The sequence below is a fragment of the Calypte anna genome, chromosome Z (genome assembly GCF_003957555.1).
Source record: "Calypte anna isolate BGI_N300 chromosome Z, bCalAnn1_v1.p, whole genome shotgun sequence".
In the NCBI taxonomy this organism is placed as follows: Eukaryota; Metazoa; Chordata; class Aves; order Apodiformes; family Trochilidae; genus Calypte; species Calypte anna.
The window spans coordinates 70945099-70971732 of record NC_044274.1 but is presented as its reverse complement, the minus strand read 5'-3'; the positions used below and the strand labels follow the sequence as shown (position 1 = coordinate 70971732).

The window sequence follows — 26634 nt, the reverse complement described above, 5'->3', positions numbered from 1 at the left end:
CTGGCAAAGAGTACTAATGGCAGTATTCTGGCCATCTACACTTTGAATCACTGTAGGACAATTCAGAGAGGAAAGTGTAGTGTGCCTCATAAATCTGGAAGGCCTACAAAAGGCTAAGTATATGTAATCAGAATCTTAAGATTAATTGGAGATGACATTTATTCGATATAAATCCATCTTGGCATTGCAAAAGTAACAAACAAACAGAGTCTCCTGACCAGGTGAGATTTCAGGAGTAAGTTAGAGAAAATTAAGGAAGGTATAAGGATTGCATATATATAAAAAAAGATTATGTTGAAATATACACACATGCTGCAGTCTGTCATTTTGTGAAGATTTTTTTCATTTTGAATTGTACCAGTGCTTGTGTTTGCAGCTTAGTCTGTCTCACCTAGTTTAGTATAGCTTGTCTGGTCTTGCCAGCCTCTGCCTTTTGGTCTCTCTTTTCCTTATAACTGTATTTTTTTGTGTGTCTATGTATATATTTATATACACATCACATATATATATATATATATATGTATCCACATATATTATGTGTGAATACCTATGCGTGTATACAAAGATATTTCAGATTTTAGTCTGGTACAGATCAGACACACTTTTAAAATATAACAGTTTTATATACATAATACTTTTATACTTTATTTTTCACTGACAAAGTGATGCCTGAGGGTTCACTGAAGATCCTCAAAACACCCTTAATATAGGATGCAATGTCAGTGTACTTCCATCAGATTTTCCCAGTTCTGAAACAGTTTCTAGAACCAGATACTCCCAACTTAAGATAGGTGCTTCTCAGCAGGCCTAATGAAATAGATGAACCTAGTAAAAGAGATTACTTACATTAACTGGAAAAGTGACAGAAACTTATTACTAATTACTGTTGCAACCCCTCTCTTTGGGATTATAAAACTTTAGTCCAATGAAAAGTGCTCCTTGATAGCCATAACTCAGAAAATTCATCAAAGAGGGAAAATTTTCTATGGTTTGGCAAAATTATTTCAATAATATCATCCTTACCAAACTAGTGCTAGGTATAATTATGATAATTACAACTAGCAAAAAAATTACAACATGTAATAGTGTCAGATATGGAAAACTTTTTTTCTGCACTCCTAGGTTATTAAAATACCAGTTGACCAACATCAAGGGGAGAGAAGTAACGCCAGCTACACACTGATTTTCCATCTATTAACTGCACAGTGAAGGAGGTGCACTCACAATTAAAATACAGAATGGACCCTGTTTGATATTGGGATTGAACCTACTGGTCAGTTGTGAAGCTCAGTACTATTCAATGGGATACTCTTACCAAGACAGAAAATTATCACCTGATATTAAGGTCCACAGAACAAATAAACATCACCCTAATATCATAGAATAATTTCAAAAAGGACTGTGGAAACCCACAAAGCTTAATAGTTTCCAGTCTGAAAACTACATAGCCTTCACCATCATTAAGGGCCCAAGATCACAAATTCACTGTCCAAACATAAAAGTTTCCAAATTTGTAGGGACAGTAGGAAATACAACACTGGAGGGATGGAAAAATACAAGATTACAAACCCCCCAGGGTAATCCTTTAATGAAGGTTTTAAACTAACACGAACCCATTAAATAATGTCACATTTAATGAGTACTTAAATAATATCATTAATAATAGAGTAATTGGACCTTTTTACAAAAAGAAAATCCATTTAACACTGTCATCATTTCCGGCAATACAAGTTACTGAATAGTGTCTTATTCTCAGTTGTTATTATTTTTTAAACATAAATAAGCCAGAAATAATGAGTGAGAGCAACTTTTCCAGGAACTGAAGCCCAACCATTTAATTTCTGCTCTGTAAAAGAAAAAACAAAAACCACAACAACAAAAAGCTCCCCACACTGTCTGCCTGTGATTGTTTCAGGTGGGGTTATAAAATTACTATTGTAGTTGTGCTGACTTGGAAATGCCTGTAACTTAGCCAAGTTATTCAAGCATTATATAAAACTCTAGAGCACTTATCTCCCCAAAGACAAAATCTGAAATGAGTTTCTTAATACATATGAATTCCACATATGTCTTAAATAGGTTTTTTTTATGTAGTTTCACTTAGTGGTTGCTATTGATAAAATTAAAATTTGTAGAATTCTTTAAACAAAGTCATGCATTAGACATTTTGATGTCACTTAGGTAAACACACCAGTGCCAAACTAACCAAAATTAATTTTTCTTTTGTTCATCAGTCAAGGGAAAGGAATTATTTTTATCAGTATAAACACGTGCTTTTTAGCACAATGGTTTTGAAAAAATCTAAATTTGAAATATTTCTATTTTGACATTTCTCCTGAAATTAAATCCTGATTCAATCACAGAACTGCAGAATTGTCACACTAGAAAAGACCTCTGAGATCACCAAGTCCAGGTGATAACCCAGGAAAAACCACCATGCCCACTAAAGGATGTCCTGAAGTGCCAATTCCACACGTTTTTTGAATACCAGCAGGAATGTTGACTCCACCACCTTCCTGGGAAGCCAATGATGAAAAACTGTACAGCTAAGAAAATTAAATGTGTCCAGCATCTAAACTACTAACTTTCATCTAGTCTAGTAAAAAACACTTTTACTAAAGAAGTTTCTTTATCATATCTAATTTCAGTTCTGATGTCCTACCCTATAATTTATTATATAAGATTCAAATTACTGATCCAAGATAGCTAGTTGATCTTTAAATGTCTAGTTAAGAAATATCTAGTCAGACTACTTATGTAGCCACCTACACAAAAATAAACACTGATGTTCCCTTGCATATCTCTCTGTAGTTTTCTTCCTGCAAAATTTTAGAAGGCTACCTTACACTCCTCAGCCATATTCTAAACCTATGCTTGAAAAAATTTTAAAAGGGGAAATACCTGTTGGAAAGTTTTGTGACTACGGGTCATTTCTTCGTGTGTTTTTTTAACACTCCAGATTAGGTTCTGCTTTGTTAAAATAGAAGCAGGATGAAGACACCACTAAAGAGAGAAGTGGAGAAACTCACAAAGGCTAAATTCAATTTGGGGAAGACAATCTCACTATAGGTAAAAAAGAGTGATATATTCCCCACACAGCAATTCAGCACAACAACAATTCTAACCCAGCTGTTACGATGTGGAGGATGATTTCCCTCTGCAGGAAGGGAACACGGGGAGGTTAAGGTCACTGAACTGAAGTCAGTCTTTGTGAACAGCTCTTGCTTCAGCTGGAACATTTGTTGAAAAGTAAAACTTACGTGAAATGTTCATGCTGCTCCATCTCTGTCATACAAAACTACCTAGGAAGCAGAAGGTGGAAAATTCATGCTAGCTTAGTTTACTGTACAATTTTCTTAGTCTGGAACTTCAAGGATGTAGACTTATTCAGTGATGAAATCTGTGTTTAATTATAGGATAATCAATTTTCTTCTCAACTAACAGTTTATTGATAACTAAGAGTGTCCTGGTTTGGGCCAGGATAAAGGTGATTTTCTGTCTTGTACTTTTGCTTTTAGCCAAGTCTCTTGTAAGTAGTTGCACTTGCTGAAATTAACAGCAAGTTTCTCAGACAGTGTGTGCTTCTAGGATTGATAACACTTGATGTTTATAGTTACTGCTAGAGACTGGTGTGCAGAGCCAAGGACACTGCTCAGCTCTGAGGAAAACATTTTACTGTCCAGGAGGATAAAGAGGTCCCACCTGAGCCATACTTTGGGGAGGAACAGACAAGATAGATGCCAGAATTGACCAAACAGAGTATTCCATCCCATATACGTCACACTCAGTATAAATTTGAGGCATCACGAGGGCCGAGCCAGATCTTTTCCGGATTTCCAGATTTCCAGACTTCTGGATTTCCTGATTTCCCTTCTTCCCTTCCTTCACCCGGCATCCTGGAAGGATCCCGTCCGTTCGTCTGCCTGTGGTCCTGATCCATCCCAGCCCATATCTGTGTGTTCCTGCCTCCGGTTCCCGACTGCTGCCGACTCCAGGAGTCCAGCCTGGACTTTCCCAGGGCTGCCCTGCAGCCTCGGTGGTGACGTGAGAGTTATTGGGGGAAAGGAGGGAGGAATGTGGTTTCCATTTTCCTGTATATTTGTATATATTTAGTAATTTTTCCTATTTATCATTACTGTTCATTAAAGCTGTGTAGTTTAGTTTCCAACCCATCAGTCTCTCTCCCTTATTCTCTCTCCTTTCTTTATCAAGGAGGAGAGAGACATTAATAGAGAGCATCTGTTATTCGGTTTAATTGCTGGGACAGTGTTAAACCGTGACAAAGAGTTTATTAATAACTATTAGTAATAGTAAAAAAACTATTTTGTTTACAACAAAGATTTGCAAGAGAAAATTATGGTTTCTGCTATTCACGAAGACTGAACAGCAATGTGGACCCTACAGACTCAGAGGCATCCAGCAGGTATGTCTTGGCAGGCACCTCAGGTTTAAATCAAACAGGACTGAGTTACTGCAGGGCTGGCTTAATTCCTTTTTCTTGTTTCCCACAAAACAGCTTGGAGTCTACTTCTCATTTTGCTCAGGAGTGGCCAGTTCTAACAGGAGCTTTGGTTCTCCTGTATACAGATGGATTTATCAGAAGTCTTTTCAGTTGTTATTCTTGATCCTGTTTATATTTTCAAGAGGTTGTATAAAGGACATGATAACATGATAATTTCAATTCACTTGTTTACGTATAAGGGTTTGTTTGTTTTTTTTTAAAAAAAAACAAAACAAGAGGAGCTGTTTTCCTGTACCATGGCGCACTGCTTTTCTTCATTTTTCTAAAGAATTTTTTTTAATAAAAATAGGCTTAAAAAGTTTGAGATAGATGAACTACCAAACTATCAAAGATACCTTCATGTCACAGGAAGCAGGAAACTGTTGGCAGCAATTAACCTTACACTAAACTCCTTATTGTCTATTCACGTTCTCCATCAAAGTTGAGAGGAACAAGTGATGACATCAATAGAGACCACGTGAAAGAGAAACAGATCAGAAATGAAAATGAAGATAGAGATTATGCATTTAAAGGATTCTCTGAGAGATAGGCAGTAGGTCTTGCTTTTGTCCAAACCAGCTCTGCAAGAAGAACCTCCAGCACAGCATTTCAGCCTTTTGGTCTTCAGCAGGAATTGGTGATAGTGGATCTTGGATACACCTACACAGTTATTCTGAGCAGCATATTAAAGTGTGAGAGAAAGTCTGGTTGCTTTGTTTCACTCTAACTGCTTGAAAAGAGCTTAGAAAACAACCCTATAAAACTTAATATTTCTGGTAACTGCAAGTTTTTATAGTCTATAAAACTCTTAACTTAATAACACATATCTCTGAAACCAAAGTGATGAAAACTGAATCACCTCTCTTCATCACCTGGAGTTACTTATCTTGATGACCTATACCAACATAAGAAAGTGTGCAGAAGCAAAATAGAACCACTCTGAACACCTAAAATAAACCTATATTGATATCTTTCCTTGGGCTTAGAAAGAAACCTCAGTACCTTGAGCAAAGAGCAGTCAACTGTGAGAGAGGACAAGAAAATCATTTTTTTACATGAAAAGTAGATCTATTGGCCTTTTTTATATTTTCTTAAGAGATGTCCAGACTTGATAAAAGTCGAGTGAAAGCAGGAGGATATATTAAAAGCACACTTACTCTTTAACCTACTCCAAAAAAAAGGTAGCCTTTGTCTCCAAAACTTATTACTTTCTAGCAGTAAAAGTAAAAATAGGGCCAACTGCAAGTAATATATTCTCCCATCACTTTAACCACACATTTTAAACAATCAAAATAAAAAAAAATCTTGTTTAGGAAAGAAGAGGAAATATTCCATACAGAGCAACAAAACCCTGTAATCTGATCTAGGACATGGTCAGATTATCAGCACTGGTACAGAGGTAGTTTAATGAAACACCAAAAGTTTGAAAATATTTACAGTACAAATGGTTGGAGGTGGTAATTTACTATCACAGGGAACAAAAGACAATTAAATGGACACAGTCCAAGTTTATCAACACCTGTAGGATGGAACAGGTTTTTGATACAATTCATTTGCTTTTGCATATTGCTGGTATGTTCAGTGGGACAATAAATGTATCACTCCTTTTGTTAGATATATTTTCCTTTTTATCATTCTCAAAATATTTTAAAAAAATAAATTTCAGGGCAGGGCCTACTCCCTAGGCTACTACTGTAATTATAAAATCAGTTCAGTGTAAATATTCAACTCCATCTACTGAAAGGTAGCAAACCAGAGCTCAACAATGAGATTAAGCTTGGAATGGAATTTCATGGACATGACAGCAATAAACAAATCTAGGTGTTGCAATACATTATTATTGTTATTATTATAATTATTATTATTAATAATTTAGTAGTAGTAGTAGTATTTATTATTGGATTTAAAATTTTCATTTCAATTGTTGCATAATATTTCCAAAAGGAAATGTAAGAATAAACAAAATAAAAAAGAAACCCAAACAAAGAACTTAGAAACAGAATTAGTTTTAGAAACCTTGTATTATCTCAGAGTGTAGCAACTGATATTATTCTGCTGGGTCACGGTAAACTAAGAGAGAACAATTGTACTATTGAACCGACCACAGAGCTGAACTGAACCTAAAAAACAACTATAAAGGAAATATTTGAATCCAGATTTCCACCTGATGTTCAGGTAAGTCTGCATAGAATAGGGAAAGGGCAGGGAATCTGCAGTCAGAGGGGACTAATACATATTCCTAATATAGCTGAGATACTTAGATTAGAAAGTGGAATGCAAAGTCTGAGCTGAGAATACATCCCAACTCCCTTTGTTTAAGATTAGAAATGCTGAAAATTAAATTACAGGGAGCCCACACATTTATTTTACTTGATAGATTTGCTATCCTATTTTTAAACTCATGCCACGTATAATAAATTCATCTGAGGTTTTGAAAGCAAAAGGCTGGACCTTGTTTGAAAGGGAGCTACTATAGCTCCTATACTTTACCTGTATAGTAGGTCAAAAGCTGGAATGGTGCCAAATGAAGTCTTAGAACGCATTTCTATCTCTACTTTGGTGTTTCTTCAGTGTTAGACTCTGGATGTGTGGAATTGCCTAAGTAACAGACCTGTGTAGGATTACTGAGGATCCAAAATCACGCAGTGAGTACTAGGACAGAACCATTACAACTTCTCGCAGTCAATTTAAGATGGAATTGTGGAGGAATATGAAATAAGCCAAGTGAAGCTACAACACCTACATTTTCATCACTGCTGAAAACTGATGGCCCCCCCAAAATGATTAATCTCAAACCAACAACTCCATAACTTAAAATATTTTTAAAGGGTAATGTGATGCAATGTGCAAGGGAAACTTCAGGCAGGAAGATTTCTGCTAGAGCTAAGCCCCCTGTGGATTCTTTACACTAAAAACTCCTCAGATGAGATCTTTTCTTCAAATTTCTTCTTGCAATGTTTAGCACATTGGAAGCATCATACAAGAAAGCAACCTGTATGAAAACTATGAATTAATTAAGTAGGCAATGAACTACTGAAAAATAAAAGGTCACATCAATTTGGTTTTGCTGTATAAAAACAAGTTTCCAGCTTTGTAACACTATGTTAACTAATTAGGCAGTTAATTTTGAAAAGGGGACAAATGTTATGTTATACATAGCTTAATGTTGGCAGAATCCTGTAGATTGTTATGGCACTTTGTAGATAGATGACATGTCAGTAATTTCAAGGTTTAAAAAAATAAATTGCTTCTTTTTTCCTTAGATAAACTCACTATCTATTGGTGTTGGATATTTATCAGTAATAATGCAGCTCAGCATTTCCAGATAAAAAAAGTTTCTGAAGGTGCTTTTTCCTGTAATGAAGCTTAGCTTTCACACTTGCTGTTGTGAAAGATTGGGAAAAGAACGATCCATGCCTTTGGGCAGACTGCTTCGATCAGCAAAGTGATATGCTGTGTTTCAGCCTCCAAAACTGAACTGTCTGAATATAAAGATAAAAAAGAATTAAACCCAAACGACCTAAATTGTTAGCAAACACTGTGTGAAGGGTACCACAGCTCCATTCATGTGGATGAGTGTCACAGACTGCAGTGGGATGTTAAAACTGGGAGATGCAAAAAGTTATCTTCAGAAAGGTCTCTTACCCCATCTTATTATTTTATAATGCATACTTCCCAGTCTTCTAAAGTAGGCTGAAATTAGCAAAGGTTTATTATAAAGCTGAAGGAAAATATTCCAGGCAAGAAGACAGCAAGGGTTTGTGAGGAAATTCCCAGTGCCTCCTGCTCCCAGCAGAGCAATGAAAGCTCAGCCACAAGGTTGCTCCATGGAAATCACTGGATTTCAAAGGAGTTACTTCTCATTTCTGCTTCTAATAAAAAGACCCATTTTCCATTCATGCTCTCACACAGAAGATCAACATAGCCTTAGACTTGTTTCTTATGTTGGGAATGATTTATTAGTACAATTAAAATCAAGCTCACCTTTGATTTTATCCCTTTGGCTGTTCTGCTGGCACAGAGCAAAGAAAAACTACACTCTAAAAGTTAGAAGTTAGATGTGATGTTTCCATCACTAATTTGTAGGATTTTATAACATGGAAGGTGTCTGAAAAGCTGATGCTTTAGAATTAACAATCATATGGCGACTGCCATCTCTTCCAACTTCCTTATTTGCTTAAATTTCATTCCTTTTCCAGTGAAACCACATATACACAAGGCTTTAAGAAACCAGTCTTATGCTAACAAAACATATTTTAACAACAGACAGCATTTACTATCAAATATATCCTGAAAGCTCTTCTTTTTTGAAGTTGGGAAACTGAGACATCCAAACCATTAATTATCCTGAAGCGATCATGTCTGATCTCAGCTAAGAGTTAATAATGAGCTGCAAAGTATTAGTGCCGTATACATTGGTCTGAATAAAGTAAAAGGCAAGGTACACGTTTATACAGAATATAAAGTTTAATATATGAACATTACTTTAACCTTTCCCAGGTCAAGGGTAGGGCTCTGTGTATCAGGAAGAATTAATGAGTTGGCAATCGTTAAGAGGAGAGTTTAGGAACACATTAACCACTCATCTACCTAAAACTCTGCTCCGAGGTACAAGACTGCAAGGATCTGCACCAATTACAGAGCATAATTTAATGTGAGGATAGATTTTTTTTTTATAAAGCTCAGTCTTTTATCTCCCATGGAGACCTTTTGAAAATGTACATGTAATTCTCACTAATCGAGTACACTACTGCATCTGGTTCACCGATGATACTCATGCACAAGATGAAATATCGTAAAGCTACTTCAGAAATAACAAACAGCACCAATTATGAGCAACTTTTAACTGTGCTTTTCAGGGGAGCAGGAGGTTCTGCATCTACATCTTTTAGTTTCATATTTTTCTAACTACCACTTATTTACTTTGTGCTGAATCATGCACAGCTATGAGAGGTGGTGGGAAGATAAATTCTCTGTGCATGTTTGACTTAGAGGACTGATGCATCTTCATGGGACACATTCAAATTGATCTCTCCCCAACTTTTTTCTCAGTGTGGGAACACATTTAAGCAAAAGGTCACCTATCAGGAGCCAGGGTTTCAACTAGTGTTACAGAATTTTTCTGTTTGTTTATGTAAAAAAGAAAAGTTATTTCCTAAATTACTTTTGAGTTTTCCTTGTTTTGAACTTGGGCACTGTAGAGAATAATTATGCTAGAAGCACAGATAAGAAGGATCCCACTGACCTCACCATAACATTTGTATGGCACCTGTGTGCCACCTGGTCCTATCCAGTGAAAGATCTATGCTTAGACTGGCTGGAACAGTTTTCAATCAGACCATGGACTAGAGGACTACCTTTCTGAAACTGTTGCAGGACAGTTAAAAGCTACAAGATTGGTTTTATTTGTTTGTCTGGCTTTTTTGTTTCCTATTTGTGCAAAGACCAGGGATAGATACTGGAGAGGCAGTACTTTTTGTAGAAAATCTGTCCTTTGGGTGGAGAAGAAATTTTGCATCCCTGAGTAAACGATGAGAAAGTTGGGTGTTCATATGATGCAGTTATTTAAGTTTACTCACAGACAGTCAGTCTTAACTTGGAAAGCATGGGAATCTAAAATCCTATTCATTGCCAGCTGACCTTATTGACTAAGGAAAGACTCTTATTCCATTCCAGCTGAAAAATAAAACATAGTAGATAGTTTATTCATATTTGCTTATTCCTGTCTCCTAAAGAGAGAGAAAATTCCATAATTTGCAATAGAACACAGAAATTAATTTCTACTGATGCATATGCCATGTGATTTAAAAGTTGGCTTTTATTCTTTCACCTGCTTTGTTCAAAAAAACAGTTGGATTTAAAGCAAAACCAAACAAAAAAAAGTTTAGAATTTCCTGGTTCTTTAGTTTTCTATGGGTGAATCATTGCCCACCAGCTGTGAATTCTGTCTGGCTACTAATTTAGAAAGAACTCAGCAGAACATGATTTATGATGTCTCTTCAGTGACTGTCTCTTCCCATCAAAATAAAACCTGTGCTGTGCATTGTTTTGCAGCAGGTTACATGATTCAGTCACCTATGTCCTGACTATATACTTTGCAGCTTTGTTACATGAGGCCCTCTTAGGTGCAGTGGTCATTCAGGAAACTTATTTCTTTGGTAACCAAAGCTTTTTTCCTCCTGTAGATTTGCTTTTGGTATTACATACTGGCCTTGATTCTCTCATCTTTTATATTGCTTGAATGCCTAAACCTGTTAATACAAAAAGAAATGCTCCAAATGTAGTAGGAATATGGAAATATAACAAATGTTTGTGATTAGCCATCATGGGTTTTATGCCTTTTTCATGTCTGAACAAAATCAGTTTTTTTCTGTATATAAACATGTACTTTACATGTTCCGTGTTACTCTCTCTGGCTAATATATAACCCAAACTCTTCATTTTCTTCACTGATCATCATCATCATTCCCAGTATTTATGATTTTCATGGTCATTCTTCAGAGTCTGTTCAGATGTTCAGATAATTTTTTACTAATGTCTTTGTTTGATATCATACTCTATTTAGCACAAAATACTGACATGACCTACATGGGACAATAGAGCAACTGAAATGAAAAGACTCTCCTGTCTTTGTGTATGACCTGTTTGAGTCTTATAAATCCACATAATGCCATTTTCAGAGTGCACTTTCTATAAAAATACCAGGAAAAAATTACTATATGAACATAATCTCATCCACAAGCATATAAAATTCTACTACAGCCTGCTGATTAAACAAAATTATACAAGTGTATTTAATCACAGTTAACTATGATCATTAATAAGCTGGTATTTATGAAGATCTTATTCAGTCATTTTCAAATGCAATTAGGGCCCCAACACACTTAAAATTGCACTTGCCATATGCATCTGGCAAGGTAGGGCTCTGGTTTTGTGTAAACCAGTAATTAATCCAATTAAGCCTTGAAAAGGACTTATTAATCTACTGTGTATGGAACATTAGCTGCCTGGAAGATATGAAGAAGTAGGTCATGATAAAACTGCCAAAATGGACTCTTTTAAAATATTCTTGCACATATTCTTGCACATTGAAATAAGCAAACAGTGACAGTTGTGGAAACAGGAGCTAGACATTCAACAGTATAATTTTAATAAGCTGTAAAGCAAAACCATTGTGGCACTATTAGTCAGGAAAGCCTGTGGATTTCCTTCTCCAAAAGATAAGGTAAGTGTGTTTTTGAAACTTCAGATTAACACTGCACAGCTGTTGCTAGGGGCTGGATTTATCTGTAGCAGCAACTGCTGAGGATCTTCTCTCCATCAAGACAGGGCTGAGGAAAGTCTGTAGCAGGGAAATGAACAATGGGAGGTTTGCTAATTAGGAGAAGTAATATATATCTTTTTCTTAAGGAATTATGGCACACATGAGTAGGCATAGCAAAGAGAAAGAAAGAAAGGAGACAGAAGATGGGAGTAAGAGTAGAAAAATCTCAGAAAAAGCACCAAGAAGAGCAAGGTAGCACTGTAAACCTGCTTCACAGTAGATATACAGAAAAGCACTAAATAGAAAACTTGGGAATGTTGCTGTCTGTTCCTCTCCATGTGTGGTCCTCTGTGTGTTTGTGATGCTGGGAAAATATAGGGGCTAATGAAAAATGAGCTGGAAGGCATCAGTATCTGATAGAAATCTCATACTTTAAAGTGATAAACAGAACATTTGACTGTTTGCAGTGAGGACAGGAGGTGTGAGATAATGTAGCAGCATTCTAACATATGTTATAGTATTGCTCATATATCTGAGTTTTGGCAAAATCTAGGAGATAATCTTTAAGAAGATAAGAACAGCCCGTGCATTAACATTACATGGTGACTCAACATCAGAAAAGTGAATAACAGTGCCAAAGTAACATTCTGTCCATGAATAGAAAAAGCAGAAATTTCTGGGTACTGTTGATACTGCATAAGTTTGGCTTGGGAGGGACCTTTAAAAATCATCTAGTCAAGTTATCATTGAGAGACCAGAATAACCTGTTGGCTGATGAAATGGTATAATGTAAAATTTAAATTATATTAATATCTCAGATTTATTTGTTGCATGCTCCATCATCTGGCCACGACTACTAGTTCACTTACTCTTCTCCTCTTTCCATGGGACAGAGATATTTCAGCTGCTTCTACACCTCCACACTCCCCAGTCTGAGACCTTAAGGATCAGGTCTCAGACCATCTGCATTGCTTTCTACCTTTTCCTGAGCTTTAGCTTTTAAGTAGCTGGCCTCATGCTTATATCAAGAAATAGTGTTTACTATAGAGATCACCATTCTTTGAGTATCAGAATGAAAAAGGGAAAAAAAAAAAAAAGAAAGCTTTAGAAAGATCCAGCCTTTTATCTCTTTCCAACGGTTTTCACCAAAAGCTTGGTGAAACACCCATTCTTAAAGGCTTTACAAATGCTCCACTGACGCTGGAAGCTCCAGACACACCGTGAATGAAACTCAGATCGAATATTCTGAGTCATCATTCCCCATCATTGGCAGAGTAATGATTGCTGTAAGCAACCACAAAGAAGGCACAGGCTCGGAAAAGCAAATTTCTTAACCAAACTCTGAAAAGGTTTGACTGCCATCTACAGGTGATAACAATCAGCGCACTGGTAGCAATCAGAAAAATAAATGCTACCAGCTTAATGAACACGCAGGTCAGATACTATAGGAAAACTTAATTACATTAAGGATTTACACAACAGTGGAAATAACCTGAAAAGCTTTTTAAGGCTTGTGGGGGTTTGTTTTGTTTTGTTTTCTTTTCTGCTAAAGATATAATAATTTTCTGGTGTTTAATTTTTAAACACCTAGTTTTCTGTTTAAACTAGGAATTATTAGGTGCTGATTTTCACTTAAGAATTTATCATTTGAAACTGTCTCAGATAACTCATACAGAGCCACTGGTCATCAAACCCATGACACATGTAACTGTATTGTAAATATTTACTCACAAACATTCTCTTCAAAACCTTTTAGATGGATATAGCTGTACAAACACCTTCAATTTACAGTTTTCTCTTAAACTTCAGCTTCCTAATCAGACTGGTTCCCTCTGGACAGAACACATGCCAGCACATCACAGCACAAGAGACTGCATGAAGTTTGCCCATCAGCCCTTCAGAACTAGCACAGTAGTCCAGTTCACTCTTGTGAAACATGTCCCTTCTCTTTCCAGTCTGCCTTGAAACCACATTCTTTCCTTCAACAGCTCCTGCCAAACTGTCTCTACTTCCTCTCCAAGCTAGCTGGATGGGTAAGCAGTTACCCTGCTAAAATCCTTTTCCAAAAGTTTCATTTTTAAACTTGCAGAATAATCGCACGATGAAGGGAAAAGAGATGAGGAGAGGCATGGATTTTAGGGGTTGAGAAGTAAGAACAAAAGGACTCAGAACTGTTCTAAACAGTAGCTCTGTAATTACACTAAATTACTCTATTTACACATCATGTGAACCTATTCTCAAAAATTCTTCTGCACAGGTCAGTGCTTCACACAAAATTAAGAATGCAGTGTATTTAAGCACAGCACAGCAAGCAGACAAGAAATCCTGTGGGCCCAAGGTGAAGTTAACTTGATCATTTTTTAAGTTCTTCAGCAGCTAGAACAGAGTGCAGTATTCCAGAAGCCAGAGATACCTTACTTCTCAGTACTGCCTTTGTACATGGAGAAGGAAAGGCAATAATGGCATTTTTTATGCTCCTGTCCTTTATTCAAAGATAATTTCTATCTTAATCTGTCACCTTCTGTAGTATTTTCCTGCATGAACAACTGCCATTTTTCTCCATCCATGAAGTAAAAACCTTTAGATAGTTTTTTTACTATATAAACTTCTAAGCATGTTAAAGATATCATGCAGAATAACTAGACCAAAACTGAGCATCAAGGCAGATCACACAAATAACACCTCAAAGTGAAACAAGGTCTGATTTGGGACATAATTTAATATTTGACTTATTTTGAGGTTCTAAGAACTCTGGACATGCACTTAGACCTCAACTCTTCACCTCAGGTGTAGATAGTTACGAAAACAACCCTTTGACACCATGTGTGAAGATTCTTGCAATAGGTGAAGCATCAATTTATTTCCATTTGTCCTGACTTAACTACTTTCAAGCATAGAGATGAATCATTAAATTCCAAAAAAATAGGATATCTGTAGTACAAAGGTGCAGCCAGCCTGGCTGCCGTCCCCAGAGCAGTTATAGGGTAAATCCTGCTGGAAGCTATATCAAGGACAAGGACAGGAGGGTGGCTGGGAACAGCAGTCAGAGGTTTATGAGGGGAAAGGCATTCCTAACCAGCCCATTCTCCTGCCATAAGGAGATGAATGGTTGAGGCAAGTGCAGCCAGTGTTGTTTTCCTTAACTTTAGCAAGGCCTTTGACATGGTTTCTGTGGTATTCTCAGTGTTATCATTTAAATGCTGAGACATGTTTTGGTTAGATGGATAATGAAGGTGAGTGGAAAACTTCCTGCACTATAAGGCTCAAAGGGTTGTGATCAACAGTATGCAGTCCATACAGGCAGAACCTCCTCAGGATTCTAGGGGTTCTATGGGCTCTAGGATGGCAAGCTGACCATAAATCAGCCATATTCCTTGATGGAAAGCAGCACAGTACTCCTGTTTGGATTCTACCAGGAAAAGGTAAAGAGAAGTGATTGTTTTCCTCTACTCAACACTGGTGTGACAATATCTGGATAGAGACAGGGTTTTCACTTCAGGAAAGAGACTGACACACTGGAGCAAGCTCAGTCAAGATCCATCATAATGTTTAGGGGTCTAGACTACAGAATATGCAAAAGACCTGGGGCTGTTAAGCGTATGGAAGGGGGAAATCTTATCACTGTTCTAAGTTATCTTGCAGAAATACCTAGAAATGAGGAAAACAAGCACTCCTTGCAGCTGCTGACAGCATGAGGGATAACATGAAATTCAAACTAAGCATTGGGAGGTATTTTTCACTACTGGTAGCCAAACATCAGACAAGGTTGCCCAGAGAGCCTGTGGGTTCTACACTGCTGGAGAGGCTCAGAAATTAACTAGACAGGGTCCTGAACAGCCTGACCTCAGCTGGGCTTGCTTTGAGCAGGAGGTTAAATAAGAAAGTTGCTCAATATTTCTAAAGGTACACAGCAGACTTCAGAGATGTAATCAGCATCAAAATAGCAGCACTAACTTTCCTGAAATGAAGGTTCCAATATTTCCTGGAAGCTGGGAAGCAACTTTCTAGACAAGATCTTGGCTGTGCTGGTGGGCACCAAGCTGACCATGAGCCAGCAATATGCCCTTGCTGCAGAGAAAGTGTTCTGGGCTGCATCAGGCAGAACACTGCCTGCAGGTCAAGGTATATCCTCCTCCTTCTCTTCCTCTCTTCACATCTGGGGTGATGTCTCCAGTTCTGGGATCCCCAGTGTAAGAGGGCCAGTCACATACTGGAGACTCAAACACCTTGACATGCAAGATGTTTATGGTATGCTGTGTCTACTCCTGCAAGGAACTGCTGAGGGAGCTGGGACTGCTCAGTCTCAAAGAGGGAAATTATTAATGTATGTAAATACCTGTAGGGACAGAGCACAGATGACAGAGCCAGCTGCTTTTCAGTGATGCCTGGTGACAGGGACAGAGGCAGAAAGCACAAACTGAAGCTTCACCTGAGTATCAGGAAACACTGATTTACTGTGAGAGTGACTGAACAGTGGCACAAGTTGGCCAGGGAGGTTTGGGAATCTCTAGGAATCTTCAAAAGCTATTTGGAGATGGTCCTGAGCACCAGTTCTATGTTTATGAGGCATGCTTTAACTTCAATCATTGTATGCTTCTGTGTTTAAATTAAGATGTTTAAGTGAGTTTGAAATACCTAGTAAGGAGCCCTCACAGAAATGTAACAAAAGACTTCTGTGAAAGACAAAACATACTGTGAAAAGACACAAGCTCCTCTCTTCTGAAAGTACAGTATACTGCCAATGAAATGGAAAAGTATTGGAGACAGGAAGAATGCAACATGGATAGGTGTAGCTCCATCAAATGCAAAATATCAAACGATTTTGGGAGCAAAGAGAATTCAACATTCACTACAAAGGAAAAGCAGAGGAAACTACTGCTAAATCTATCATTAGGATGTAAGATGTGCTATAGAAATCCCAGTAGTCTTGCTCTCTATAATTCTGACATTTTGCCATATGCAAGTCCTTACATGTGTTAGGAGCTGTGTGTCCCAGATGAGGTCTGCTCGTGTGTACAAGAGTAACCATGCATACTGAAGGTGTCTGGAATGAGCTAGCTTCCTGTGTAACCACACAGAACTATTAGAAAACACCAAGTATGTGTTTCAGAAATGAAGAACTGAGATTTCAGTGCAATTTTACACCCTAAGATGCAAGATACTTTCACACCCAGTGATGCCTAGAAGTGCTGTCAGGATCTTTCCAGCTTCTGTTTTAAATCTAGATGTGTGACAAACATTTTCAGTATACCCAGTTGTACAACAAAAAACTATATTGTGAAGTTACATGAATAAAATGATACATCAACCACTGCCATGTACAAGCTTGTCTGAAAGGCATGCCAGCTGCTAAAATTCTACAGGTAATGCAGGACTGTTGTGATATCTACCATATCATTCCCTTATGTCACACACTCTTCTGAGTACCTGTTAGGCTGATATTTTTACATAATCTCAGCATTCCAGCCTTAAGCTTATATTTACATTTGTTCTCGCATCATCTTTATGGCATTAAAAATATACATAAAATCTCCTTCATAAGACATCTTTCCATAAAGCAATTTTAAAATACTTGAGGTTTTTCATAGTGCTACATTTTACCACAAGTACCAAAGCTGAGGAAGTTATATTTTAGAGAACAGAAAGACAAACTACTTTTATCTGCTACTTCAGTGTGCTGACATTCTATTACCTCCTAATTCAACCAGCATGAAAGAACTAGGGAGGCTTAATGCAATTTATTATCTTTTATTATTCACCTTTTTCATAACCATACCTTTCTGCAAATCCTAGAGTCCAAAAGACATCTACTATTCAAAATTAACAATTTCCCAGAGAATTTATGATTACTGACATTAATCTGTTGAATAAATGATGTTAATGGTAGTTCTCTTTCATCTCAACTACTTACTTCATCAAAACATTTATTATTCCACATACAGGACTATTTTCTCATATGGCTATATCATCCACAGTTTTTCTGTAAATATTTTCAGAAAATATGTAATTTCAATTTAATTCCCACGGTAAGGTATGAATATTGGATCATTTGTAAGTATCATGTGTTCGTTCTCTGAAAATATTTACTCTGTGAAAAACTAGAGAAGTTCTGTTCAATCATGTTCATGGAAGTGACGGAAAGAAAAGAAATATTAAATTTCCATTTCAGCCTTTTTTTCTTACCTGAGTCCCCAAGCAAGCAACCATCATGTGAGTGAGTAGTTTTGCTGCAAACATTGCACACCTGGTGCAGAAAAGGTGGGAGATTATAGCCAAGGTGAAACCTACACAAAAAACAAGGAAGAAAAAAAAAGGAGAAAAAAAAAAAGAAAAGGAAAAAAAAAAAAAAAGGAAATGTAAACTTAGACTAATAAACTATGCCAGAGAAAATAAACACTGCTTTTGTTAAGAGTGAAGACTGTTAAAAACAACTTACAGAGAGAATATGTTCACTTTAGTTACCAATGGGATCACTCATGATCTTATTACTGAAGTACTAACATCTATTTTAGCTTTCTCACAGATTTGGGAGTGAAAATAATTGCATAATGTAACCCAGTAGGTTTTGCAAAGTTGGTTCAGTTTGTTTGTTTTTTAATTTCTGCATGAGATGGATGATTTTTAAATACAAAGCATGGGCAGGCTCTTCAGTGTTCCTATGACTGCATCCAAAAATGCTTTTAGAAACAAATAAATAAAAATTGCCTCTGGACTGGTAGTATTGCTTTAGGAGATTGTTATAACCTTCTAAATTCCAGTCTCTCATTTCATCTGTGTTCAGGACAGAAATCTGTTCCAACAGTAGTTGGAAAGGAGAACATCACTTTTCTGCTCTATAATTCACTGTAAACATGAGCAGAACAGAGACCTAAGAAAGACTCTTGCCTACCAAGTAGTTCTAGGAAGAAGGACTCTGGGAAAGATGAGCCACTAAGAATAACACTTCTTCAGCTCATGTGGAGTTAGTTGTTTCTGGATCTTCTTGGGGAAGATCTTATTATAATTCTTGTGACAGATTTGTTGCTTATCTACAAATATTTTTGCATCTTAATTCCAGGAAAAAATATAAATCTTTCAAAAATTACCTGATTATACTTATGCAACAATCTACATAAGAAAATTCTAGAAATAATAATTCTATTTCACAGTACTATGCTTTATGCTTTTTTTTTTTTTTTTTTAAATGATTCAGACATGGAGATTTTAGAGAAATAACCCACAACCTTATAGCTCTTCAGTCCAAAGCCATTTCTTAATCACTACTACTAAATTTACCCATAATCATGTGAGGAAAATCCTTCAACAAGGAAGATGAAAGGCATTGCAGTTGTATTCAAGGCAAACCCTTAACCAAGCTAAAGAGTTTTTTAATAAATTTTAAATTACATTCTTATGACACATGACTTCAGTAAATGACTAGTGCTGAACATGGAGCTGTAGGTCCTTATTGCTTCTAATTCAGCAAAAATGTTTCCCTTAGCTTGATTTTCTACAGCATATTGTCTTACTTTATACTAGGTTTTTTCCTCAGTTTCTATAGCATTTTACATTCTATGGTATATTTGCCCCATCAATTTACTTTTTTTTTTTCTGTAAGCCAGTAATTACATTTATTTATTTGTTTGTCTTTTTAAATTATTTTACTTCCACTAACAGAACCTTCACTGAATCTTAGAATGTCTTTATTTTCATCTGCTAAGTATTCCATTATTGTTAATTAAAACAATTTGTTTGAAGCAGGTGAAAAGAGAAAGGTTTTCTCTTCTTTCTTTGTCTTCTTTTTTTTATGCCTGAGATTTTAGAACAATTAGGGAGGGTAACCTGTTTGTGCAGCTTTCTGGAAGGGATAAAAAAGGGGATTTAGGTGTTTGCACTGTTTTTGTTATGCATACAGTGACAACCTAGTATAGAAATCATAAGACTCACAAGGAGCTGGCCCAGGACCCCATTAAAATACCTCCAGGTTAGACTAAGAATCTCTTAAGCATTTTTCCTCAGTGCCTCATTACTCCTAGGATCCTCCTAGTGAAATGATTTTAAAGTGAAAGGTGTAATTTCTAACTCCTTCAGAAGCCATTTGTAGTTTAAATCTTGCATCTCCTTCTGGCTGTCTGACATTTTGGGACTTCTGAAAATGCTCATGCAGAGTCATGATACTTGTGGGTTAACCTTTTGGTCTTTTCCCAAAATGTTAGGCAGCACTTAGGCAGCAGAGTGTACTTTAGCTCTATTTCTGTGGTATGGGATCTGTCTCTCTCACTTCTGAGTATAAATTGTCAACTGAAATAGTCAAAGAGCTTTCAGGCTAGGAAGAAAATTATCTCAGAGATATGACAAAGAGGACAACTGTACTCCTGTTAGAGACACGGGTGAATTTAGCATTTTTAAGCTTCTGCCTCCAAATGAATGACATATCTCTCGTTTGTATGATTCAGTCAAACATCAAAAGGAAAAATATATTGTTGCTGGACTTTTTTTTTCAGTGGCAAAATTTGTCAGCATGCAAATACCAGACCACATGGAAACTTTAATACTCTGTTAGCAGTTAACTGTTGGTTAACACTGTTAAGTTAGTGTTAAGTAAGTTAGCACTCCTCCAATGCCCCTCCAAGAAAAAGATTGCATTTGTTACTAAATTAATTTAAAATCTATCAGCCTTACTGGTCATGAGTCGCTATAAATGAGGAAACTTTCTTAAATCAATTTACCTGAAATGCAGATAAATCCAGAAGAGAAAAAAGCTTCATTGTATGAAGACAAGTTATCTGTTTGGGCATAAACTGCATAAACGGACATATGAGAACAAGAGCATTCCACGTAGTCTGAGGTGTCATCAAGCACTTTGCAGAACCCACTGTCAGACAGCCAGCTACAAAATAAAAGGATTGTAAAGTTGGAAATGGGTTTATGTAATTTACACAGTAAGCAGGCTTGAAAATTATTGTTTTGTCTCTGAAAATACCAAGTTTTCTTAACGATTGCACAGATGCGCTGTGTGATCTCTCAGGTGCAGTTCCTGGAGTAGCAAAGTCACATAAAATTAAAATAATGAGTATAGGGGGTTTTTTTAATTAAAAATTTGTAAATATATCATAATGAATATTTTTCTCTGACAGAGAACTTTTGTTGCCACGTTATTAAAAGTTCTGCAAGGTTTACAAGTCTTTCTGACATTTTGAATAATTTGATATTTAACTTGCACAACCTTCTTATGGATAACATAACATAGTTCTTTTGAAACTAAATTTCATGGTTTGTTTTTTTTTTCAGTATTGCTGAACTGATTTTGAAAAAGGATTCTACAGGTGTCACCCTAAGCTATTTCTAGTGAAAATCACATCTGTTCTGTGATACAGATGAAATTCTGCTGCCTCTCCTTTCTGAAGAGAAATAGTTTCTATCAGTGACAGACTGATATAATCCAGTCAGTCTAATGAAAATCATACCTAAACCAAGTAGATCTCAGCAGGATACAGAACAAAATTCTCTCCAAATTCATTTATATTGTGTAAGCAGGAAAGACACAGGCTGATGGAATACTGGGGCATTGGAGAGCATAGGCAGAAAATTTTATTCCATGATTTGCAATGGCACGTGTAGCAACCAGGATGGAAATCAGCAATTCACTGTATCTTCTAAACTCCTGCTGACACCAGCTTAAGGTAGGAGTAGCAGTACTAAGCAAAAACCAACAGAAGGTTTTCTGTCCAAAGGTAACAGCCCTATACTGATCATTGTCGGAAGATATGCTGGAGTTCTGGATGTTGCAAGGAAAGACAGACAAATCATTTAGGGTATGAAATTCATGAAATCATATTCAGCTGAGAGAGTCACTGCAGAGCATAGTATGAGGCCAAATACTACTTATGACTGTCCTGATCTTACTTGTTCCTGTGCATTTACTTTCATGCACTACTGAAGGATATTGGCCTAGCAAATCCCCAGTCTGCTTCTTAACTTTTCTCTCTTTTTTTTTTTTTTACAAAGTAAAAGTGTCTTTCACAAAGTGTCTTTCACAAACCCAAAGAATTAGGAAATCTGTGAATTAGGAACATTTTGAGCCAGGGACTCAGAGCAGTAGCAGATTTGCAGGTGTAATTCACTGCTTTTTTGAGAATGGACTTGAAGTGTTGTCTGGTAACAACAGTAGAGAGTACAAATTCATTAATATTAACAAAGTGATGCAATTCTGGGATTTAAATATCATCAAAATAAAACATTATTATATAATCTATATGGTGTTTTGGTGAAAAAAAGTCAAAAGTCTGGGAAATCTCTGAGCTGGAATAACTACCCATTTTATTATATGGAAAGTTTTATGTGCTGGTGCAAATGCCAGAAAAGGAAAAAAGGCAGACAGGAAATGGATCAGTTTTATACTTGCAAATGATCTAATCAGAGTTACCACATCTTAGACAAATACACAGGTTCACAGTAGAAACTGGAAAACTAAACAGATTAATAAAATAACCTTTCAGCAGCTTGATTCCAGAGGAGACACAGAGACTTCTGTTGAACAATCCGACTTCCCGTGGCATAAACGCGGTAAATTACTTCATTGTTGTCTTTCAGAGGGCGTGAACTCCGACCCTTCAGACTCATAGAAAAAACCTGAAACAACAATTGCAACGTAAATACAAATTGTTAATACAAATTTGATGTTCAATTTCAACAGTCAGTAGTCTTTTTAACCACAGGCACACACAAGAACGTTTGCATTATTTTAAAACGCGTTTATGATGTTTTCATTTTATGATATTCATGATGTTTCCATGATGTTTTTTTCATGTTTTATGATGTTTTCATTTTACTGAAAAAATAAACTGCACTATTTTCAAACCTTGTTCTTCAGGGCGAGTTCTTTATCCCCAGTGATGAACCACTGTTGGCTGCTGTATTCTGTGAACTGTACAGATTCACAGTCCTTTTCTTGAGGTGGTAGCACAACAGAGACCTCCAGTAAATGTTCTGGTACTTGAATAGAATCCCCATCTTTTCCATCAAATCTGTGTCCATTGATTTGCTGAGGAAACCAGTTGTGAGCTATTATTGCAATGTACGGGCAGCGGTCAAGGATATTTTTACCTCTGTTGAAATGCAAAAGTAAAAGGCCTGGTAAATGGAACTGAGCTTCACTACTCTCCACAGAGTTACTTTAAAAAGCATGTGTAATTAATACCTTATTCCTCTATCATTTTTAGTCTCTTAGACATTTAATAGGCAGAAAGTTTCAGTTTCTCTGAGAAAAAAAAAAAACAGAAAAAAAATAAAAATAAAATGTAAAAATAAGGAAAAAAAAGAAAAAACAAAAATGGGAAAAAGAGAAAAAGGAAAAAAGAAATAAAAAAGGAAAAGAAGAAAAAAGAAAAATATTAAACAAATTAAAAATAAATTAAAAAAATAATTAAAGAGTTCCCCTCTGGGTTTTGATTCCTGCAACAACACCTTCTACCATGCTTATAATACTCATCTTTATAGCTCAACATTGAGATGATTCTATAAGAAAAAGCATTTAAATGGATGGTCTCGCTTTAAGTCTTTTTTTCAAACAGATGATGCAGAAAAGATTTGGAATACAAAATGTGAACTTTCAAATTCTGAACATTGTTCAGGATAATATTGATATTTATGCCATTTACTGCACTTGGGTTAATATGGGCATTATACTCCCTACAACTTAAGAAATAGCAAGAAAAGTTCCAACTCCATTAGAAGATGAGAGAAAAATCAAAACCATGCTGCTTTTCTGAAGGGAAAATGGTATTTTTTTTCCCTTAATACAACTAGCAGTTGTTTATTAGATTCACAGATGGAAAAACCTACTGTTTTAAACCATCTGCCTCATAAAAGAGTGTTAGCTATTTCTGCAGTCACTTATTTCCCCTGACCACTAGCTTGACCATGGGGTATTTTATGCACTTGCAGATAAACCTAGCAATTTGAAACTACATGTAAAAACTACAAGGAGCATTTAAATTTTAAAAAATAGTGTACAAGTGAGCAAAACCAAGCACACAGAAGTTACTAAATTCCAGTGGAAATTCTGGGTTCATCTAAGTCTTAGAGCAAAGCTCTCCATCACACCAATACATATTATTTTCTTAGTAATATCAATGAATCATTTTCCAGGCAATACCTGAGCTGAAGGTGAACTAATGCATCCCAGATCTCCTGACTCCTGCTCCCACAGCTACCCCAAATCAGTTATTTGTGACACTGTGCCAATATTGTGCCTTCTAAGGCTGTGATGGGAGTTCATTGCAGAAGTAACAGATGATATGCAGGTCCCTTTTCTAAATGTACCATTTAAACCTTGATTATATGGGTTAATACTCATATATTGCCAAAAAATACTACAAATCCAAGTTTGCTAACCTTTCTCCTGGTGATCCACATGTTATCCCAGTCAACAGGGAAAATGCAAACTTCTCTGTCACCTCAGCAAGCAGGCTGTATCCTCGTGTGTCCTCACGTTTTGGGCTAGCCAGAGCACAGAGTATCTCATAGAAAAGACTCCTACTTTTATCAGTGAGTATCCATTTTTCACCCACATCTGTAACCTAGTGAGAGGTGAAGAAATCAAACAACATTTTATGCACATAAGTCTGCATTGCAACATTTCCTCAAATGGGACAGGCTAAAGACACCTCCAGTTTTATCCCACTGTTCATTCTGAAAGTTCAGAATATTTTTTTCCACCTTCTGATCACTGCTGCCAAGGCATGAGATGAACTCTATGTCAAAAGTAGATCAAGACATGCTTATAAGTAAGGATTTGATTATTAAATAAAGCAAGTGGCATTTTTCATTCTTTCAAAGATTTCTGAGTCCTGAGAACTGCTGAGATTATTTGCTCTGTTTTCTGTGTCAAAATGGCAACTATCAAAAAAAAGCCAAAAAAAATCAAACCCCCAAAAAACAACCAAACAAAACCACCACGATCTGCTGCTTATGAATGTTTTTATACTCCTATGTGTCTAAGTATTTAACTAGTGCCATAGTTTTCAGGCAACTGAAGTTCTGAGCTACCTTGCCTGCCAGACTGCCAAATCTGCAGGAAAAAAGATAAACTGCATGCCTGGTTAAGAGCAGAGAAGGCTCCAGCTGGGCCTGGTAGGATTTGCTTGTATGTTGTCTGCAGACAACTGAGAAGAGATGAAGAAACCTTGGGTCTCATTGTGTTGTGCTGGGGTTAAAACCAACAAAGATGTGGCCTGACAAACAAGAGACCATAACAAGCTCTATAAAAGCGTGGTATCAAAGGGGAAATTTTGCACAGCAGAAAATCTTGAGCTATAGGTGCACAAGCAGAAATAACACTGATTGATATCATTATTATTATTATTGTTGTTGGTTTTGATGATGTTTTATTGTTGGTGGTGGTTTGTTAAATTGTTATATGCCTATGCTGTTATTGTTATTATTAGTTACCTATTGTTTTTTTATTTCCTATTACCATCCTAACTGGTGGCATACTTCTTCTTTGATTGTGGGACTTCATAATTTCTATTTTTACCTTTGCAGTCTGGGCACCTGAGTCACTGCTATGGATACTAACCTTGGTCTTTTCACAGGCTTAGGTGCTATTATATGATTAATAAAGTAATTGGTCATTCAAGAGAGAAGAGGGAAGATTTACCTTATTTATTATATGCACCACGGCAGTAAGCTGCTCTTCTGTAGTTTCTGTAGCCACTTTGACATTCAGATTCTGGAGGACTCTGTGTAAAATGGTGTCATCAAGAGGCTGATGCAGCTGATCAATCAGCCCCCAAACTGGCAAAGAGTCCAGATCTGAGACAATGGTGACGTTAGCAACACCATACACATCATCTACTCTGGCACCACCAGTGGGATTAGAAAGTACAACCTGGAAACGCTTAGGAAATGGGTTTAAAGATCCTGTCTTTGGAGTCAGGGTCACATCCAGAAATATATTTCTCTGTCCAGGTTCAAAAGTCAATAAACCTTCAGATCTGGCAAAATCCTGTCCTGCCACAGCTGGAGATATGAAGGTCCGACCAATAGGCTCAGGTTTTTGTAGCTCCTTAAAACAAACCAGAGACAGCTTTAGTTAGAATTATGTAGATACAATTGTTCAAAACTTGGTGCTGTAGAAGAGACATATTTTAAGTAGAGAAAAATGAAAAGTGTAAAAAAGAACTCCCCTTTCAAAATGCAGTAAAGGATTATATAAAAATTACACTAAATATCTCTTTGAAACAACAATCTGTCATCTGTAGTCAGTGACAACCTAGGGAAAGAATAATATATATCATCAAGAGTAAACAGGATCCCTCCCTTTCTTTTCCAGAATAAAAAATCTCAAATCTTTTTTGGGTGAATAGATATTACACAAACATGAGCATATCCATAGGGTGAATTCCAAAGGAGCTGGTGTAAGTTAATGTCTGCATCATGAAGTCCTCCAGTCCAGAGTACAGATAGACATTACAGGTACATAAAACCTAAACAACAGCAAAACTAAGGTTTAGATATCTGTTCCTAAAATAGTATCAATTCATTATATAAATACTTAAAAGAACAACCCATTTAGGTCTAAGGGCAAAGCAATTATCATAGAATGGACATGCAAAACAGACAGATGAACTTATCTAGAAATGCTATTTAGCCTCACTTGCTATTTGGCCCCCTGTGAAGTAGCACTGTTATTTCCCTCCATGAGCTTTGCAGACATCTTTTCTATCTGCAGTCACATTCTTGGCCTTTTTGTCAGTTGCCATGACCTTGATATTATGTCTGGTAATATACTAAACTTTTCTTAAGCGGAATCAATTATTCTAGGCTATTATTCAAATGTAGGATTTTTCAGTAGCATCTATTAATTTAGTAAGTACAGATTGTATAC

At 36.5% G+C, this 26634-nt stretch overlaps 1 protein-coding gene across 1 annotated transcript in view; it reads right to left on the bottom strand.

Moving 5' to 3' along the window:
* The window catches only part of ADGRV1 (adhesion G protein-coupled receptor V1), a 285963-nt gene that overhangs the window by 129357 nt on the left and 129972 nt on the right, over nt 1–26634 (bottom strand). Inside the window, exons 80-85 of the mRNA XM_008492118.2 lie at nt 25405–25812; nt 24141–24325; nt 22606–22852; nt 22237–22376; nt 20474–20634; nt 17949–18049 (exon numbers count right to left, since the gene is read on the bottom strand). Of these exons, the coding sequence (XP_008490340.2) occupies nt 17949–18049; nt 20474–20634; nt 22237–22376; nt 22606–22852; nt 24141–24325; nt 25405–25812 (1242 nt within the window). The remainder of the gene's footprint in view (nt 1–17948; nt 18050–20473; nt 20635–22236; nt 22377–22605; nt 22853–24140; nt 24326–25404; nt 25813–26634) is intronic.